At 38.3% G+C, this 20,100-nt stretch overlaps 1 protein-coding gene across 7 annotated transcripts in view; it reads right to left on the bottom strand.

Annotated features, from left to right (window-relative positions):
• Window positions 1-19,621, bottom strand: part of DDX6 (DEAD-box helicase 6) — a 32,751-nt gene extending 13,130 nt beyond the window's left edge. For 2 of the 7 annotated variants that reach the window (XM_019716311.3, XM_019716315.3), the window contains exons 1-7: window positions 18,917-19,055; window positions 15,776-16,245; window positions 13,021-13,084; window positions 12,045-12,149; window positions 4,046-4,175; window positions 3,067-3,213; window positions 1,010-1,104 (exon numbers count right to left, since the gene is read on the bottom strand). In XM_019716311.3, coding sequence (XP_019571870.1) covers window positions 1,010-1,104; window positions 3,067-3,213; window positions 4,046-4,175; window positions 12,045-12,149; window positions 13,021-13,084; window positions 15,776-15,975 — 741 coding nt within the window. In that variant the 5' untranslated portion in view covers window positions 15,976-16,245; window positions 18,917-19,055. The other 5 variants (XM_019716313.3, XM_074335351.2, XM_019716312.3 and 2 more) reach the window with 5 other exon arrangements.
• Between the last annotated feature and the right edge of the window lie 479 nt (window positions 19,622-20,100).

Here is a 20,100-nt window from a genome sequence, read left to right as displayed (position 1 = left end):
CCTAGACAGATATAAAATCCTTGTTCCCACAACCGAAGCATCTTAACAACTTACTCAGTTCTGTATCCTTGGGCTCTACTAGTGTTTTATACATACAGTATATCAGTGTTAATGTTTTAAAATAAAGTTACTTTCCTACATGGTCTGCGTTTTAGATAACTAGATCACGTAGATCATGGCCTAATTCAGATCAGTTTTGTTTGTGTAGTAACGAGATAACCTTTAGTCACTGTGCGCTACATGTTTCTTTTTCCCGTTTAATTTTTGCAACAACCCTGTAAGATAGGTATCCTATAAAGTAGTTACTACAGTGAGTACACAGCCTAATTTTAAAATTGTGCAATCTGAAGTATTGGTTAAGTAACTAACTTCCAAACATAGCTAGTTAAGGGAAGGAGATAAGACTTCAATCCAGGTAGCTGGATTCTGCAGGCTGTCCTTTTAACCACTATACCATACAGCCTCTTTCATGGAAATTACATTAACATTCTGGTGTAGGTAACACATGTAACAGAGACTGAAAAAAACAAACAATGCATACTACCGTGTTTCCCCGAAAAAAAGAACCTAGCCAGTCTTACATTAATTTTTGCTCCAAAGGATGCATTAGAGTTGATTGTCTGGTTAGGTCTTATTTTCAAGGAAACACAGTATTTGCTAAATGAGGGGTTAGATATATTACATGTTTTTTAAGATGTATCACTGAATGGAAAGACTCAGAACGAACTTAGCTTTAAGGATACTCAACTCCTCTTGAAAAATGAAAATAAACCCCAAACTATCTGGCATCCCTAGGAAAGACACAAGGCTGAACTATTCCTATAAATGCCTATCACCTATTGCCTTTAAAGGCCAAAGCGTGTTTTATAAGCAAATTAGTTTGAACTGACAGAAGTCATATTTTTTTAGAAATTCATGAACACAAAGAACTTTTGCTTCATTCACTGACAATGATAAACAAAGCTCAGAATAATACAGAATAGTATCTTTCCAAATGAAGAGACATTACCTCATCCAATACTATCATCTGGACATGATCAACTTTTGCAACTCCTTTCTTGATAAGATCCAGGATTCTCCCAGGGGTAGCTATCACCACATGCACTACACAAGATTAAAAGACATATTCTCATTAATTTTAGCTTGGACAAAAAGGATATAGTAAAGGTGTCTGTATATTATATATACACAAATATATACATATAAACCTTTTAAAATACATATATACATTATCAGAAACACTGCTGTAGAGGTAGGAATACAGTAGTCCCTCCTTATCCACAGTTTTGCTTTCCACAGTTTCATTTACCCACGGTCAATTGCAATCTGAATATATTAAATGGAAAATTCCAGAAATAATTCATAAGCTTTAAGCTGTGCACTGTACTGAGTAACATGATGAAATCCCACACCTTCCTGTTCCATCCTGCCCAGGATGTAAATCATCCCTTTGTCTAGTGTATCTGCTACCCTGCTGCCTGTTAGTCACTTAGTAGCTGTCTAGGTTGTCAGATGGACTATTGTGGTATCTCAGTGCTTGTGCTCAAGTAACATTTTACTTAATTAAACGGCCCAAAGTACAGGAGTAGAGATGCTAGTAATTTGGATATGCCAAAGAGAAGCTGGAAAGTGCTTCCTTTAAGTGAAAAGGTGAAAGTTCTCAACATAGTAAGAAAAAAAACTGTATGCTGAGTTTGCTAAAATCTACGATGAAATCTATCCGTGAAATTGTGAAGAAAAAGAAATTTTTGTTAGTTTTGCTGTTGCACCTCAAACTGAAAGTTATGGCCACAGCACATGGTAAGTACTTAGTTAATATGGAAAAGGCATTAAATTTGTGGGAGGTAGACATGAACAGAGAGAGACCACATTCATATAACTTTATTAACAATATATTACTTTGTTATTTTGTTATTATTAATCTCCTACTGTGCCTAATTTATAAATTAACCTTTACCATTAAGTATGTATAGGAAAACACTGTATATACTATAGGGTTCAGTACTATCTATGGTTTCAGGCATCAACTGGGGGTCTTGGAACACATCCCTTACAGATAAGGGGAGACTACTGTAGTACAAAGAGGCAAAGATGTGTATTTGGGAAATGGATTTCCATTTCACCTAAGTTGGCTAGAAAACACTTGCTTGTTTTATCTCTACATGGGGTGGGGTACAGGTTCCCAAATCACATGCTCCAAATAAGGGTGATATCGCCTTATCTTAGGACAATCCCTAATGAATAACAAAAGGCATACTAAGCTTCTGATATAGTAGATTGTCTCTAAATTACAGCAATGGTCTTCAGAAGATTGTTATAAGGATCAAATGAGAGAATCATTTTAAATAACTGTGCAGTATGAATATAGTAATTAATCTAATGACAATCATAAAATTCTAAATTCTATGTATAATTTTGTATAAGTGGATCTCATTCGTACTGTTTTATCTTTTTTCACTCAGTGTATCCAGGAGAACTCTCCATAAAAATAAACAAAGATCAGCTTCACCCTTTAATGGCTGTGTGGTATTCCACTCAAAATATACACCCCAATGTATTTAGCCAACTTCCTGTCTGACATTTAGGTTGTTCTAACTTTTCAGTACTACAAACCACACTGTAATAAACAACCTTGCATTTTCCCAATTATTTCTTCAGGAAGGATTCTTAAAAATATACATTTATAATTTCAAAATATAATGTCAACTTGCCCACTACACAGAAGGCATCAATTTATGTATGTTGCAAAAGACAGCCTATTTCTCCACAAACTCACATTATGTTACTAATGTTTTTTTGCCTTGCCAGTCAGATAAGCACGGTATGAATTTATTGTTTTAATTTTATTTACATTTTTAAAAATTACTAGTAAGATTGAGTATTGTTTCAATTACTATCAATTTGGTGTTTTCTTGAAATGAGACCCTCATTTCCTTCATTCATTTTTCTACTGCAATGTTTGTTTATTAATTCTTAAAAGCAATTTTTAATAAGTTACTGAAAGGAAACACCTGTGTGTGAAATTATACTCAGAGCTAGGCCACCTCATTATCAGTCATTTCCTACCTGTGTCATCAAGCCTCATTATGTCATCCCGTAAATTGGTTCCTCCTGTGGTTGCCATCACTTTGGCCCCTCCCATGTGTTTGCTGACCTGGATGCAAATTTGACTGACCTGTAGAGCAAGTTCTCTAGTGGGAACAATCACCATTGCTGGAAAATATCAAGCAACAGAGAAAACAGAAAAAAACATATTTTAAGAGTTTAAGAAGCTACAGAAATACTGCCCCTTGCAATCTAGATACTCAGACATATTAAGAAGTTAATCGTAATAAGCCAAACCAATTCTGAAAAGTCAAATGAGTAAATCTTAAAGAGAACCTAGTAGTGTTCCAGATTAAGACTCTTCCTCAACAATATTACTATATAAGTCTTGTACTATTCTTAGTTACAAACTTTTACAGGGTTCTTTGAGTTGGCAACCATGGGCTTGAAGTTTAATATTTCAGTAAGACACTCTGAACACCCAAATAGGAAACTCCTGCTACCAAGGTTCATTTACATATGAAAGGGGGGGAAGAATGATAATTATAGATCAAGAAAGCTGAGAATTTAAGATAATGCGTTAGAGGTAAAAACTATTAGTTTATGGTGGGTACAACTACAGAAATCTGATTCTTCCCCACTGCCTGAGCTCTTAAAATTCCAAAACCACAAGGGAAAAGGTTCATGTTTCTACAAGGAACTTACACACAGCTGCCACAGAAATTCATAGTTTTTAAGTAGTAATGTCAGATAATTTAACTTCTTATGATCTTAACTTTCCTATCTATAGGGCAATAATACTTTGCCTATCTCATTGGAACGTTGTCAAAACTGTGCAATATGTAAAATTACTTTGAAAACTACAAATCTCTTCAAAAAACTGTGAAAAGAAAGGGTATGCCATTCCAGATTCTGTAAATTCTGACAAAAAGAAGATGGTAACATCTTCCACACAACTTCATGGTTATTAACCACCATTTTTAGAATTTAAACAACTAACCTTGTATATTGTCCTTCTTCAGGTCTAGCCGTTCAAGTAAGGGAATGAGGTAGGCACCGCTCTTGCCTGTTCCATTTTTTGCTCTAGCTAAAATATCCCTACCCGATAAAGCAATGGGAATGCTCTCCTCCTAAAAGAGACAAAGCCAGTTACTTGTGAGTAAAAACAGTGCATAAGCAAATTCTCTAAAATACACAAGGTATACCTTTGGTATTGCTTTAAAGTGCCTTACATTTGCATTTTACAAGAAAAAGTAGAAACCAAGTAAATTAGCAAGAATAGTCAACATCACCATCATTAATCAACCAGTATTTACTGAAACTGCTCATAGAACACGTATTGTATCCCAATGCAATAAAAACTGTGTAAGTGTGTATGTGTGAAACTGTGTATGGCTAAGGAAGCTGAACATCAACAAAGAGGAGAAACTTGGGCTGACACAGAAGAAAAGCAGAAGACATTTCACAGTTAAAAACTGGAGAAAAAAATGGCACAAACAATACAATGGAAAGACTCCATATGATATTTTAAGACTAATAAGCCAATTTTACAATGAAAAATTGTAGTTTGGACAACTTATCCTTTTACAAAGCAGAAAAGGGCTGGAAAGTTTAACCTCAGGTTTTATGTGATATCACACAAAACCTCCAATGTTTGTCTCATAGCCAATTTCTCTGTCCTGAAATGTGCTCAAATGGAGGCTCAATTCTATCCCAGTTATCTCAATCCACGAACACATCACTGAGAGTGACTCTCATTTTCATATTTAGCTTCCTTTGTCATGTGTGTTTTGTGGAAGACAGCATCATTTCCTATTAACTCAGGAAAAATTTCTTAGACAATAGCAAAGGATTCCCAACAATTACTTAAAATTAAATACACCTAACACAGAGACAAATTAAAAAGGCAGAACAGGTATAAACAGGGAAAAAGGAGAACACTTGTTTCTAAAGTAAAAAATCTGAATTTCTAAAACCAAGGGAAAATAAACCAGGAGATTCATAGTCACTGTAAGAATGAGTTCTATGCCTGAGCTAATGACCAAAAGAGCTATCTATAGCATTTAAAAACTTTTATCATAGAAATATCTAAGTCATAAGCATCATGATTTCCATTTCCCACCATGACACTCATTCTACCTAGACCCCAATCTCAGGGGTCAGATGGGTTCCACATGGTCAAAATAACATAGCTGCCAGCTGTGAAAACAGTCCAGTGACAATCTGTTATCTTGTTCCGACAACCAGCATTAAACAGTCTTATTATGGTAAAAAGTCAAAGAAGAAAACCTTGGCTTTGATCGTTTGGTCTTAATTTCCTCCCTTCTACTTTGAGTCAGCTCTGTTAATTTCCAGTCGTTCTGGAGACCCATTACCCCCACTGATTCATTCTCTTCTATGGTTTTTGAACAGACTACCTGCACTACTCAGTTCAATGGGGGGGGGGGGGGGGGGGGAGGCTAGGTGGTCGCCAAAGTCTTCAATGACTTTCTGAGTCATGTCCTTCAAAACTACAAAACTTGTGAAGTGAGCCAGGGTAAAATTAGATAGGGAGTATTCTAATTCCCGTTTTGGGTTTGTCTTTTGGTTTAGATTGAGGCCACTGGGTTAGATTGACTTCTAGTCTTCTGTTCTTTGATAGGGCTTATGCTTTCTAGAAACAGTTTAAGGTAAGGCTTTAACAAAGTAAGCAACCTAGGGTCAGCTGGATGGCTTTGGTTAGATGTGAGCTCTCAACAACAAGGTTACAGGTTCAATTCCCACACGGGATGGTGGGCTATGCCCCCTGCAACCAAAGATTGAAAATGTGACTGGACTTGGAGCTGAGCTGCGTTCTCCACAACTAGACTGAAGGACAACAACTTGGAGCTGATGGGCCCTGGAGAAGCACACTGTTCCCCTATATTCTCCTCCACCAAAAAACTGAATTCTTTAAAAACAACAAAAAAAAGTAAGCAATCTAGCCTACAAGATGCACTGATATTTCTCCCTGTATAATGGCCATAATGATTAGCAATCAGGGAATTCAGCACATCCACATTGTTTCTTACCACTGTTTCCTAGGAAGATTAAGTTAATATGAAATAAGAGAATTCAAGTCAGGCTCAGACAGCTTTGAAACCCAAGAGGAAATTATGGGAAGCTGCAAAGGAGAAGAAAAAGGAGGAAGCTAAAAATTCTTTAAAAACATTATGTGCTAAGCAGATACCTTGTATTTATCTCTTCAAGTTTGGTACTTTTTGTTTTACAAATGACAAAACCAATCTCCAGAGATTATTTTGCCCATGGTCACAAAGCAAGAAATGCTAGAACCAGGATTTGAACTTAGGTCTGCAAGTAACAATATGTAGGTGAGGATGTGGAGAAATTGGAACCCTCATACACTCCTAAGTGGGAACGTGTAGCCACTTTGGAAAACAGGCTAGCAGTTCCTCAAAAGGTTAAACAGTGTTACCTTATGAACCAGCAACTCTACTCCTAGATATACACCCAAGAAAAATGAAAACATCTCCACACAAAACTTGTACATGAATGCTCACAGCAGTATTATTCATAACAGTTAACACTGGAAACAACCCTACAACTGATGAATGGATAAACCAACCATGGTACACAGTCATACAATGGAATATTATTCTACAACAAAAAGGAATCAAGTAGTGATACATGTTAAAACATGGATGAACCCTAAAAAACTATGCTAAATCAAAGTAGCCAGCCACAAGAGATCATAATGTTGTATAATTCCATTTATAGAGAATATCCAGAATAGGCAAATCCATAGAAAGTAGATTAGTAGCTGCTTAGGGCTAAGGAGTAACTCCCTAAATGAGTTTTTTTGGGGTGATGAAAATGTTCTAAAATTGAGTGTAGCAATGGTTGCACAACTGTGAATACACTAAAACCCCACTGAATTGTATACTTTATATGTGTGAATTGTGTGATATGTGATTTATATCACAATATAACCCAAACCTGTGATTCTGCCACCTTTTTTTAACTCTTTAACTCTATGTTCTACTTTAAGGTCTAGGGATTGATCAAATATGTATTTGATGTGTTTTGGTTACCCTATTACCCATTTCTCTTTCTTAGTAGCTCCCTCACTTCCGAGGAACTGCATCTCCCCCATCCCAATGAATAGTCTAGCCAACCTCTCCTCAGCCAAATTGTAGACACTGACTGAAGCCAGGCCAGCCGAATGCTCCCGTCTAAGATTTTAAATTTTGATAGTGCATCCTATAACTTACAGCTTCCTAAAGACCTTCAGCTTCCTCAGTTCTTGGCCAATTAATTCCAAGTGTATTTCTCCAGACTTCTCCTTAATCTTCTGAACTCCTACTAGTCTTCCAATGAACTACCTTTTGCTTAACTTAGCCCATGTTGGTTTCTGTTGCCTATAAAGAATGGTATACTTCCCAATATCCCAGTACTGAGAGCCATTTAACAAGAGTATGACACTAAAAAAGCTCAAAATCGCCAAACTGGCTGCTTTTAGAGTAGCTGCTGCTTTTTACTTCCTTCAGCCACATGAGTTTAAGAATCCAAATTTCAGGGGGGAAAAAATATGGGTACTGTGGAGGAGGTAGCAATGGTTGTCACAGATATCTACTGCTACCTAGAAAAAAGGAAATGGAAGGTAGTAATTTCAAAAATAGTCTAACATAATGAACATACCCCAATTTACCCCCAGTAATCAATGGGGAAATGCATTTAAAGATTTTTTGAAAATTCAGAAAAATAATTATTTTACCATAATAAATCCATGTTAAGAATGTTTTACAAAAGGATAAAGAATGCTATAATTCCTAGCTATAAATAATAAACTATTAATCCTTATTAGACTTGGTTGGCAAAATAATTTCTCAAAGTAATTTGAGATTCTTGACCCAATATGGAATTTTGTTGTCAACAGTAAGGAACTTCCATGTTTCCCTCAATAATGGTCTACCTGCCATTTCATCACCTTCTTATCTAAAAATTCTTCAAAAGTTGTAGTCTAGAGTCTGGAAGCAGCAGGACCTGTTACCTCTCAATCATCTCAAAGTTAATATAAGGTTTCAAGATGTTAAGCAGAATAAAACAGTAGGTTCTCATGCACTCCAAAGAAGTCTGTGTTTCTATAAAGCTGTCTTTAGAATGCCAAGTTATGCCGCTGGGCACAGTATTCATCAGACCTAGAACTAGAGTCACAGATGGCAGCACCAAAGAAAGACGTGTAGGAGATATCTGTAGTATACCTGGACCCAGCCTGTTAGTGTAAAATCTTTTGAGAGGATATAATTTAAGTTCCTCATCTTCCACTAATCTTATAGCCAAATTGCAAATAAGTTCCACCTCTTACAAAATATTCAAATGTAGATGACACCCATCTGTCCAAGAAGGCTTTTACATTTGTGAAAAAATTCCAGATAAAACTAAATACGATAGAAGACATTTCAGGGGGGAAAAACAAAACAAGCAAGCAAGTAAGGAGAGAGGGAAGATTAGAACAGAATGAACAGAAGGCAGCAATCACGAGGACGAATTTTACTAGAGGACTTCTACATTTCTTTTTGGTTCTAAAATCCTAATACTTATACTTTGTTACATTGAATAATTCTAAGGAGCAAATTATTGTACTTTCTACAGATTCTCAGGTGAAAACAATAGTGAAGAAAAAAGGCAACGGTAGTCTCAGGTATCTAAAATAATACTTTAGCCAAGTGGTTAGGGAGTTAACTGCCTCTATGATATACTATACTAACACTGAAAGCACAAGTAACAAATTCAATTTTAAATTTTAATACAAAGGTGAGAAACAGTCCATTAAGTCTGCCAAATGAACCAACCTCCTTTTTTGATAAAACTGTTACATGGAATAACCCATTAACACTCATTGAGCCTTTATCACGTAGGCACTGTATTAAGCGTACTAACATGAATCTCCTCACTTAAGCCACAACAGCCCTACAGCATATACTATTATATCGATTTTATATGTCAGGACACCAAGGTTTAGAGAGGTATCTCAAATAATTAACTTCAACCTCGGCAATCTGACTGCAAAGCTAGTGTATTTAAGCAGTTCTCTCGACTAAGTTCACCATAATTTCATCAAAGCATTCTAAACACAATCGAACATTTGAGGGCCTATTTCCTGCATATACCTTACTAAATACTAGAAATACAAAGTTGAATGATATAGACCCTACAGAAGAGCTCTCATAAAACTTTTCATTGTTACAGATAAAATGGATTAACATGAACTACATTGTAGATTACTAAATTTTTCAATATCTACACTTAAATTGCCTATCTGATGATGTATAACCTTATCTTGATACTTTCTCCAGCCATGATAAACTTCTTTCAGTTTGTCCACAAAGGCACACTTTCCCCCCTAGGTAATCACTATCCCAGTGTTTTCTGCTTAGAATATGGATCACTTCTTCCAGGTTGTTCCATCTTCCCCTAATGGCTACATATATGTGCCATTTTCGACTAGAAGGGGGCCTATTATATTATATTGAAAGTACCTGTAAAATTAGCTGTCCTTTCTACTAGACTGTAAGAACAGGAACCCTATCTGCCTTGTTCATTACATCCCATGTCTAACACTTTCTAAAAGTCACTCAGTAATTGTTTTTGCTCAATGAAAAAGTGCTCAGGGATGTAACAGTGTTTGTCCTTAATACAACTTGGATTCAAGTTTTAACTTACATGAAGACAGCACACGTTTATCAAAGATATATGTATAACACGTTTATGTCTACGTGTGTGTATGCATGTATGTGCATACATACAAGGTGTGATAAAAAAATACAGTGACTGTTTCAATTAAAAACATTTATTACAGTAAGACACATTTGTCATTAATCCCCCTCAAAACACTCCCCCTCACTTCGAACATACTTATCCCATCGTTCTTGCCACTTTCTGAAGCAGTTCTGGAAGTGCTCTCTTGTGAACGTCTTTAGTTGTGCTGTCGTGGCTGCCTTGAGGTCCCGAATCGATTCAAAACGTTTACCTTCATGGTCATTTTGACTTTGGGGAAGAGCCAGAAGTCGCACGGTGCCAGATTCGGTGAACAAGGTGGATGAGGACACACCATAATGTTTTTATTTGACAGAAATTGCCATATACCAAAAACGGTATGTAACATGGAGCATTGTCATGATGGAGGATGAAACCGTTTGCCCGTTTCTCAGGCCATTTTCTATGCACATTGTTTCTTAAACGCTCATAAAGACACTCCCGAAAGAGGACTTCTAGAACGGCTTCAGAAAGTGGCCAAGAACAATGGGATAAATGTGTTCAAAGCGAGGAGGAGTATTTTGAGGAGGATTAATGGCAATGTGTCTTTTACTGTACTTTTAAAAAATTTAAACATTTGCCATATTTTCTGATCACATCTGAATAAAGTACAACTGTGTACGAACATTTCCTTGCTCATTCCACTGAAAGGGCCAAGGAGCAGAGTGCACCTACTGCTCAGATTTTGGGCCCTAATACTACTTCCCACTAATTGGAATCAGAGCTCCTTGGAGAAATGGCTGATTCCAAGGCTGGGGGAGGGTATGCCTGGTATCATGATATACCAAAACAGAAGTGTGCTCAAGAAAAAGGGGCGGGGGGGGGGGGAGTGAAGATGTGGAACACAAAAAATTCTTAGGATAGTGAAATTACTCTGTATGGTACTATAATGGTGGATACAGGTCATTATACATTTACTCAAACTCACAGAATTTACAGCACCAAGAGTGAAACCTAATGTAAACTACAGAATTTGGGAGATGTGCGTCAATGCAGGTCACCAGTTTTAAGAAATGTGTCACTCTCATGGGGAATGTTAATAATGTGGAGGCTGTGCATGATCAGGGGCAGAGATTATGGGAAGTCTCTGTATCTACTCAATTGTCGTGAACTTAAAACTGCTCTAAAAAATAGTCTATTAGGGAAAGAAAGATAAAGAGGGGCACCTTTCAAAAACACAGGAACCAGTTTGAAGGAGCTCACACTGGCCAAATCTAAGACAGTCTGAGCAGAAAAACATCACTGGGGAAAAAAAGGAATTCATAAGCCCACACTGATAATATATAGATACACAGAGAGGAGATAAGGGAAGGATCTTCTTTTTAAGGCCAAATGTGGAAAGAGTACCAGAGTTGGAAACTCATATTCCAACAAAGATGAGATCACGCAAGTATCATCAATGAATACTAAAACTAGGGGAAATGATGAAGACCAGGATCTCTGCAAGATATGAAAGTGCTCCCTACAGGCTGCTTATTAGTTTCAAGGGAGGAGGGGAAAAAAAAAAAAAAGCAGCAAATATACAATAGAAAAATCAAACATCACCTTGACAGAATAATCAAAATTAAAATCACCAATGCAAAATACATGGACACTTGTCTATACCTCCAAATGTGATATCCTGAAAAGGCCGTAACATGACTTCTGCAACATTTTCGCTAAGAATATACAATTTGAATCTAATCATGTGGAAACATGAGACAAACCCCAAATGAGAAATGCTCTACTAAAGAAAGGAAGGGGACTGTATTTTTAATATATCAGTGTCATAGAGACCAGGAAACATGATTAAAAGAGGTTAAAGACGTAACGATTATATGCAATACCTGATCCTAGGATGACTCCTGCACAGAGGAGGAAAAAAATGCTAAAAAGGACATTTTGGGGTCAATTAAAAATTAGAATACAAATGACAGATGAGATAGAAATGTTGTATTAATGTTAATGACTGAAGATAACTGTACTATGGTTATACAAGAGAATAGCCTTACTCTTAGGAAATACGCTGAAATATTCAGAGGTACCAGGATTTTGTAACTTACCCTTAAAAGATTCACAAAGTGTGTATGTGCACGTATATACGTGTGGGTGTGTACACACACACGAGAGAAATGCTGGTTCATTTTATCATCACAGATCAAAAAGAAAAGTTGTGTAATGCTTAACTCATAACATTACCCATGTGATAAAACAGGGAAACATACCTGAATAGGAGATGGCTTTTCCCAGCCCATTTCAAAAATTCCCATCAGTAACTCCCGTTTCAAACAATAATCTTCAAACTCATTTCCTTTTGTGGAGGTCACATCCTAGACAAACAACAAAAGAATAAAGTACAACTGTGTTCCTTTAGTAGTTAGCATGCTTAAGAAAGTTTGTTTAAGAGACTAATTCTTTATCTACCCCATTTATAATATAAATATATGCAGATTAGTTATCTTGATCTGTACTTCAACAACTATTCCTAAAGAATAACCACTCTCTTACACGCAAGCCATTTAAAAATTGTGTTTTGGGGAAAGGACACACTGTGGTCATATTCTTCTAAGCACAGGTGGAATAGTATTTATTTCTATGTAAGAATCATGCTATAAATTGTAAATTACAAAATGCGAAGTCAAACCTTAGCTCCATCACTCACTGGCTATAAAATATCCTAGTTTAAACCAGGGTTTCTCAAGTTCAGCAATATCGACATTTGGGCCAGAAAATTCTTTGTTGTAAGAGGCTATCCTGTAGCATTTCCCCAGCTGTGATAACCAAAAATGTTTCTAGCTATTGCTAAATACCCCCCTCGAGAATAAAAACCACCCCTGGTTGAGAGAAAACCACTGGGCTAAGAGAACTAACCCCTCAACTTCCATTTTCTCATCCACAAATTGGAAATAATACCTAACCGGAATCTTATTGTGCTGCTGAGAAGAGAGAATTTTGAGAAAAATGCCTTGAAAACCACAAAAGCACTCCATAACTAGATAAAATACACATACGTATAAACATAATATGTAGATACACATTAACTCCTCCAAATAGTGGAAATTTTTGGCACTTCATCATATATGATCTATACAATTGCAAAATATTTAAGAGTGAACACATATTGCCTATTGTTATTAAGTAACTACTTCATTTTTGTTCGTTTCCACACCACTTTCCACTTGAATCTTACAACCAACTTACCGAAGTTTTGATTCTTAGATCCTTTGGAGGGAGTTTTAAAGTCTTTTTCCAGTCATCACCAGGTCTAGAGAGAATATAGTAATATTAAAATATCAGAATTCATAGCATCATTATTCTAGTAATACAAAGATAATTCGTGTTAATTATAATTAAGTTCTTAAAAAACACATTAAAGTTTAACATGTTACCATTTACTTAAGAATACAGTTAACAGAGATAACTAGAAAAACTGCTCTCCTTACAAGGAGCAATCTAGGGAGGGCTAAAAAAAAAAAAAAAAAAAAAAAAAAAAAATCAATGGAAAGGGATAAGGCAACCATCTTCTTAAGCAGCATAGTGTGACAACAGTGCAACTGTTGTCACAACTGGGAACCCATGCGTTTTGTTTGACCTACATAGTGTATTTTTATTTAAATTAGTTGCTGACATTTAAAAATTAGATTGTATAAAAGTCCAGATTCTGGATTTTCTTGAAAAACTGGAAGCTTTAGCAACACTGGTTCCAAATTTCTGCATGGCAGCAGTTTAATAGAGCTTAGTAACGAGTTTAAAATCAAGCAGCTGAACCCTTTAAATAGGGCAAGTACCCTCTCATTTGGCAGTTTTTGGTAGGCATCTGAGTTTGTAACTTCTGGTGACTAGTTAAAACCAAGGGCTCTAACGTTTCAGACCTGAGTTCAAGCCCTGACTCTACCACTTATTGGTTCTGTGACCCTCCAGCAGTTACTTTTCTAAGCTTCCATTCTCTCATATATAAAACGGGTTAAGAATTACAGCAAGTAATTTACACAAAGCGCTCAGCACAGTGTCTGGCAAAGTAAGTCAATTATTAGCTGTTAATGAAGCTCTCTCAATCTTTTTTTTTTTTTACTGGGGATGCTTGAATCTATAAAAGAGGAAAAAAACAAGGAAAATATAATTTTAAAAATCTCTTTTAGGTCAGGCAAAAACCTCTAATTCATCTAACACAAAGCATCTAACAGAGGAAAAAAACATCAATAAAGCAAACAACATGTTCAACTGTGTTGTCTTTAAATAAGTTTTCATTATAGCGACTCCTGTATAATTAGAGCCCCCAAAACATCTCAGGAGTTTTGATTTAGAAAGATGAGCATTTATTATACTTAAAACTGGGTCCCAAATAATCCAAGATACTCTAACACAAGTGACTATTTGCTACCAATTCCCAGGGTACTAAAGCCTTTTACCTCAGCTGCTATCACACCAAAGTCTCTATGCAAAAGTGTTAACTGAACACCCTAGGTAGGCCAGTTTACCACACTGTCAAATTCTACAGTGAATAAAAATGCAGTCGATACAATGCAAAATCTGCCCACAAGGAATTTATAAACCACAGTAATTAAAATGAGAACATAAGTGATAAAGTATTAGAACTTCTAGACACCCCCCCCCCATTTGATGGGATCTAAAGCCTTCATGGAAGAAATGACACTTGGATTGAGATTTAAAGAACCCACAGAATTGAAACCATTAAGCCTAGGAAAAGCAAAAAAGTAAAATCCACTGTTATCTGAAATTAGAATTTAAGTAAAAAATATTATCATAATGAAATAATGCAGCTTTATCCTTAAAGATTAAAAATAGCCAAAATTTTGCTAGCCTACTCATATTTTGTCAAGACAAACTACAATTTAGAAAATATTTTACTAATTAAAGCATTCACCTTAAAAAAAAAACATAGAATATGCATTAATGGCAATTCACTCAGTGACCAAACCAATTCTACTGGAAATTAATTCTTATAGGTCACTAGTGAACTACACAGAAGTAACCATCTATAAAATATTCTGGTAGCTTCTTATAAAGGCTATTTTTCTTTATGAGTGCTTCTTAATAAGCATGGAAAAAATCTAGGTTGTAATTAAACACTTTAGTTCAGTGAATCAGTTTCGTCATCTTAGAAGATTTCTAGAGGTTAAATCAATTTTAATGGCTAAATTCTTAACAACAAAGCCAAACCTCAAATGGGGGTCACATCTTAAATCTTAATTTTCTATTAACTGAATCTTTAGAGTGATAGTTACCAAATAATTTAAAGTGAACACTTAAAAAATGATAGCCCACAAACTTTCAGATTTAAAGGAAAATATATTCTGTAGTAAGATGAGGCTCTAAGTTTTTAGTCAACAAGGGAGGGTTGGCCCCCTATTCAGAGATGTGTGTTTAGGAGAGTTCAAATCCTGACTTCCCTATGTTTAACGGCTTCTTATTTTGTAAGAGGAGGAGAAAGCTTATTAAAAAAATATATATATATAGAAAAGCAAAGTTCCATAAACTAAAAAAAAAAAAAATTATGGATAAATTTCCAATGAGTGAATTATGTTTGAAGTTCAGAAAGCTGGACAAGTCCTTAAATTTAAAATCTGAAATTGGCTTTAACTGCCATTTAAACTAGGGTAAGGTGCAGTCACAATACTAGGGGAAAGCTATACTGGCAAAAACAAGGTGAATCTGAGCTAATTATGAAAGCCAGAAATGTTTCAAAAAATAATCTATACAAAATTAATATACATCTATGCCTACATTCATTATTACTTAATAAACCTGAATTAATTATGACAGAAATACATTATTCTATTGCAAATACCTGATGGCCATAAAATAGTCATGTCCTCTATTTGCAATCAAAATAGTTAAGATTTACACAAAACAGTCAACAAACAACAAAGTAACCAAAAGAAATCTCCTTGGTCCCACCACCCAGAGTGTGTTTACTATTTATTCTAACACTTACTTAATAGTGGTGGTCATACTCTGTGCTTGCTGCTGAGTGCCATTATTGATTGTGTTGGTATTTTTCAGCTGGTTCATCTGCTGCTGTGTCTGTGTGCCCCCTCCTCCGGGGCCACCACTGGGCTTCACAGGGCCCCTCAGCTGACCATTTTGACTGGACAGACCCATTATAACAGGGTTCTCTGTTCTGGCCGTGCTCATACTGTATTAATTGTAAAGATGTCTCTTTCAAACTTCAAAACTTTGAAAGTCAGTAGAGAAACTGTAATAACAGTTTATTAGGCTCTCCAAAACGAAGAGATAAATATAAGTCTTGCTCAATATTGAGTCCTTTATTGCAATGCAGGCAAGCACCTGTAAGTCTCTGAACAGTAAGCAGCAGTAACTTGCTCTCATGCACCAAATCAACTTTTTATTTTTAAAAAAGCTCTAACAAGGTTGAGTTATGTATCTGAATTCACTCACTTCAATCTGAAACAAAGAAAAAGTTAAGTTAGCAAAAACACAGGAAAGTTGGAAAAACTTGTTTCCCTTTTAAAGAACTCCTTTAGAAGAACTCTCCTTTTAAATTAAAGAATTAAGAATACAGCTGCGCTTAAACCAAATCATTAGCCAGGCTAGGAGAAACACAAAAACGATGAACTGCCTCAAAAACCAAACTCACAATGAGACCAATCTCAAACATTTTAAATTGTTAGTTCAAAGCAACCCAGAGAACCCAGCTAGAAAGATACTGTGGTTAAATTAGCATTAGTTGTCAAATGGCAATCTCTTCCCTACAGTTTCCTAAGTCTCTAGAAGTCCATGACACCTCTAAAAGTCAACGATTCATTACACCTTATTGCATTACAACTCAATGAAGTACCACACAACTTAATGTAAATCTACATATGAACAAGGCAAGATAATTCATTAATTTTTTTCTATTTCTGACAGCAACTGAGAATCCTTGAAAAGTGAGCGTTTTGACTTAATTTTATGCTTTCAGAAAAAACACATCTGTGCACTCGTGAATTTCAACTATAAAAGTTCAACTTTATGAAGAAAAATGCATTTTCTTTTTTCCCTGTAAGTTTTTGCCCTTTGAAACAATAACTGAAGCAGGGACATAGACATATCTACATGTCAAAATCACCTGCTTGAAAAACAGCCAAGAAGCTCCTTAGCTACTATAAAATTTGAATACTAAAAAACTATTAGCTACATTTCAATAACACTTTTCAAGTATAATAGTATTAAAAAATTATAAAAACTAAAAAGAAAGTGACTGTTGAAAAAAAAAATCTGTGAAAGGCTAAATACACTAGTAACGAATCAAATTTCCCAAGAAACCTAGAGTCGTTTTAAAAAAGAACTGGTTAATCTCCTCCATTTTTAATTATTTCCCAAACTGAATTCTTTTAAAATGTAGAGAATAAAAACTTAAATTTACAAAGGCCAGAAAAGAAAGGCCTACTCCTTTTTAACTCCTTTAACATTTCTTACCAAAAATACACTAGCTTTATTAATTTGTGCCATAAAGTCTTCTCCAACAATAAAATTTGTTTAAAATATTTCTCTTACTTTTTAAAAAACTGGAAATAAAGTTGCTCACAAGCAAATCCAGATTATCATACACACAAAGAGGTATATTTCGAAGGCTCCCAGTATCGAATTAATCTCCTAAACAGATCGTGGTTAACAGTCACCTAATTTCAGTTCAGGGCAGTAAATGGTATCCTGTATTGACAGGTTTATATTACGATCAACAGTATCGCGTAATTCACACCAGAAGACTTATTTGTTTGCAAAGTACTAGAGGATGAAGGAGGCAACCTCTAAAGATTAAATGATCTCATTACTGTCCATCATGCATGTAACACTTCCTGTCTCCCTAGATCCAAACTGTGACTGATAATTGCTCCCCTCCTTAAACTGAAACCTGCACTGCAGTTTTACATCTCAGAGGAAATATTCCTTCTATCCCTTCCCCATTTAGATTTGAAATTATATTTCTGCATTTTAAATAGTACGAAGGAAACGTAGACTAGTTGGGAGGAGCCCCGTGCGGAGTTAATTACACCACTTCCCCGATTGTAGTTAGCAACTGACAGTTTCACACCCAAAACAGTATCGTCATCTCCGGCGAGAGCTTTTGTTTGCAAAGGCAGCGCATTTTCTGTAAGCTGGATCTGCAAGTTGGCCTGTTTTATTCTGAGGGGAAAAGGGGACTGTGGAAAAGGGAGTAAGCGATAAGGGAAGGAAACGAGCCAATAATTTGGACCACTTAATTGTAGGACAATAATTTCTAGCTCTCCCTGTCGCCTCACCCCACCCACCCAAAAAACCACACACACACACACCAAGTCAGCTCTCTGTGACCATAAACACAAACGGGTTGGGGCTCTGCAATCCTATCTGCGCCACAAGAGCAGGGAACGAGCTCCGCGGGTAGGAAACAAAAGGCACTCCTCCTATGAAGCCCCAAAGAGAAACCCTTAACCCAGAAAGTCTTTCTTTCCTCCACGACTCGGAGGGCTTCCAGAATCACCCACTCGTTACCGACCTACAAGGCCTCACTTCAATCAAGCAGCTGCTGGTCCCCTTCTAAACGGAGCCCTCCACTACTGCACATCCCTGCCGCCCCCTATAGGGCCGCCTCGTACCCTATAACCTCCAACATCACCGTAAGTCCTTGCCGCCCCCATGGTCCCACATTCCCTCGTCTTCTACAGTATAAAGCTCCTCCGAGTACTTGGCCCGCTCCCTCTACAGACCCCGCTGCGCACAGCCCCATATTCAGACACCTCCACCCCACACAGCTGCCGCCTGCCTTCCTCCCCAGGGTCCAGCCAGGCCTTAGGCCTCCGCCTCAGTGTCCCCCACGCTGACCGAGAGGCTTCCCCGCAGCCCCGACCTCACCCCACTCCCCGCGGCTCGGGCCTGAGTCCTACCACCGAGGCCACACCCGCTCGGCAACCTCGGTCCTTTATTGTTGACTCGAAGCTCCCAAAATGGCGGCGGCTCCTTCCTCCTCGGAAACCTCCGCCCGCCCCCAACCGGCCCCTCTCGGCGGCCTCCTCCGCCCCCGCCCTCGCTCTGCTGTAGAGGCCGAGGCCCCGAGCCGCCCGCGCCCGCCGCTCCACCCGCCGGCCGGCCTCACCTCCGTCGCTGCCCGCTTTCAGGGCTCTGCCGAAGTCACCGCCCGGGCTGAGCTAACTCGGCTCCTGAGCCCCCTCCCTCGCCCGCCGCCCCCTCCCTCCCAGCCTCGCTGCCGGCCTCTCCGCATGGCGGCGGTCGCGACTCCTCCTCCACGCAAGATGGCGAGAGCTCAGCCACCGCCGCTGTGCCCGCCAGGGCGTCACGGCCTCTGCGGCTTCGCGGCGAGAGAACAGGGGCCGCGGAGCCTCTCCCAAGAGAAAATAGCGGTGCTCTCACACCAACGGGCACACAGGGGTGCCAGGCCGAGGGGAAGCTGAAGGGGAAGTACGGTTTCTTCTCAGAAGGGAAAGGCGGGCTGCTTTTTCCACAGCTGAGGAGAAACGACTAGGGAATGGTGACTGCGAAGTCCATCCAGCCTTCGCCCGCCCCCCAAAGTGGAAATCGAGGGTTGTGACCACAGAGGATCTGCTTATTCCTGACCCAGGAACGCGTTCGGAGAACGGCCTCTCCCGGCAGCGAAACGGGGAGAGGAGCGCTGACCTGACATCTCCCGCGGGCCAGGGAAGCTGCTGCAGGACCAAAGGGGCCGCGTCTGTCCAGGAACAGGCAGAACTAGTGGCCATGAGACGCCGGCGCGCTCGAGGGAGGGGGCCGGAAGGGGGCCCGGCGGGGACTGAAGGACACGACGAGGGGGAATTGCGCTGGGGCTGCGCCGGGGGGGGGGATGGGGTCCCGGGGCAACGACCTTCCTCCCGGCCCCAATAGGCTATCTTCAAAGAAAGAGGGGGCGGGGAAGGGCCGACCTCCCGCAAAGGAAAGGAAAGCTGCTGAGGAGTCAGTTATAATGGAAATAAGAGTTCTGTAGGGACATGGGGAACCGGAAGGCCGAGGGTGATTCTTTCTCCCGCCTAACCCTCACTGAAGGATATTTATGTATTTATTCTTATAAATACTTTTTATATCCTAATGTCTCCGTTTCCCTTAACAAAAATAACAGGAAAATTATGTTCCAAGTAAAACAAAAATTCGAAGCTAGAAAGCTGTCAGGGAAAAGAACAACCCGGGTCTCACCCAGCTGAGAGACTGAATATATGGGACAATGGCCAGGCCGTTTGTGACTATAGGACCCCGACCCACAACTGCTGCTGCAAGCAGCTGGTGAAGACAAACAACAGCCCCCGCAGT

This window comes from Rhinolophus sinicus, chromosome 14 (genome assembly GCF_057876585.1).
Source record: "Rhinolophus sinicus isolate RSI-liver-muscle chromosome 14, RSI-T2T, whole genome shotgun sequence".
Classification (NCBI taxonomy): Eukaryota; Metazoa; Chordata; class Mammalia; order Chiroptera; family Rhinolophidae; genus Rhinolophus; species Rhinolophus sinicus.
Note: the sequence above shows the minus strand (reverse complement) of the source record. Positions and strands in the feature narration are given on the sequence as shown.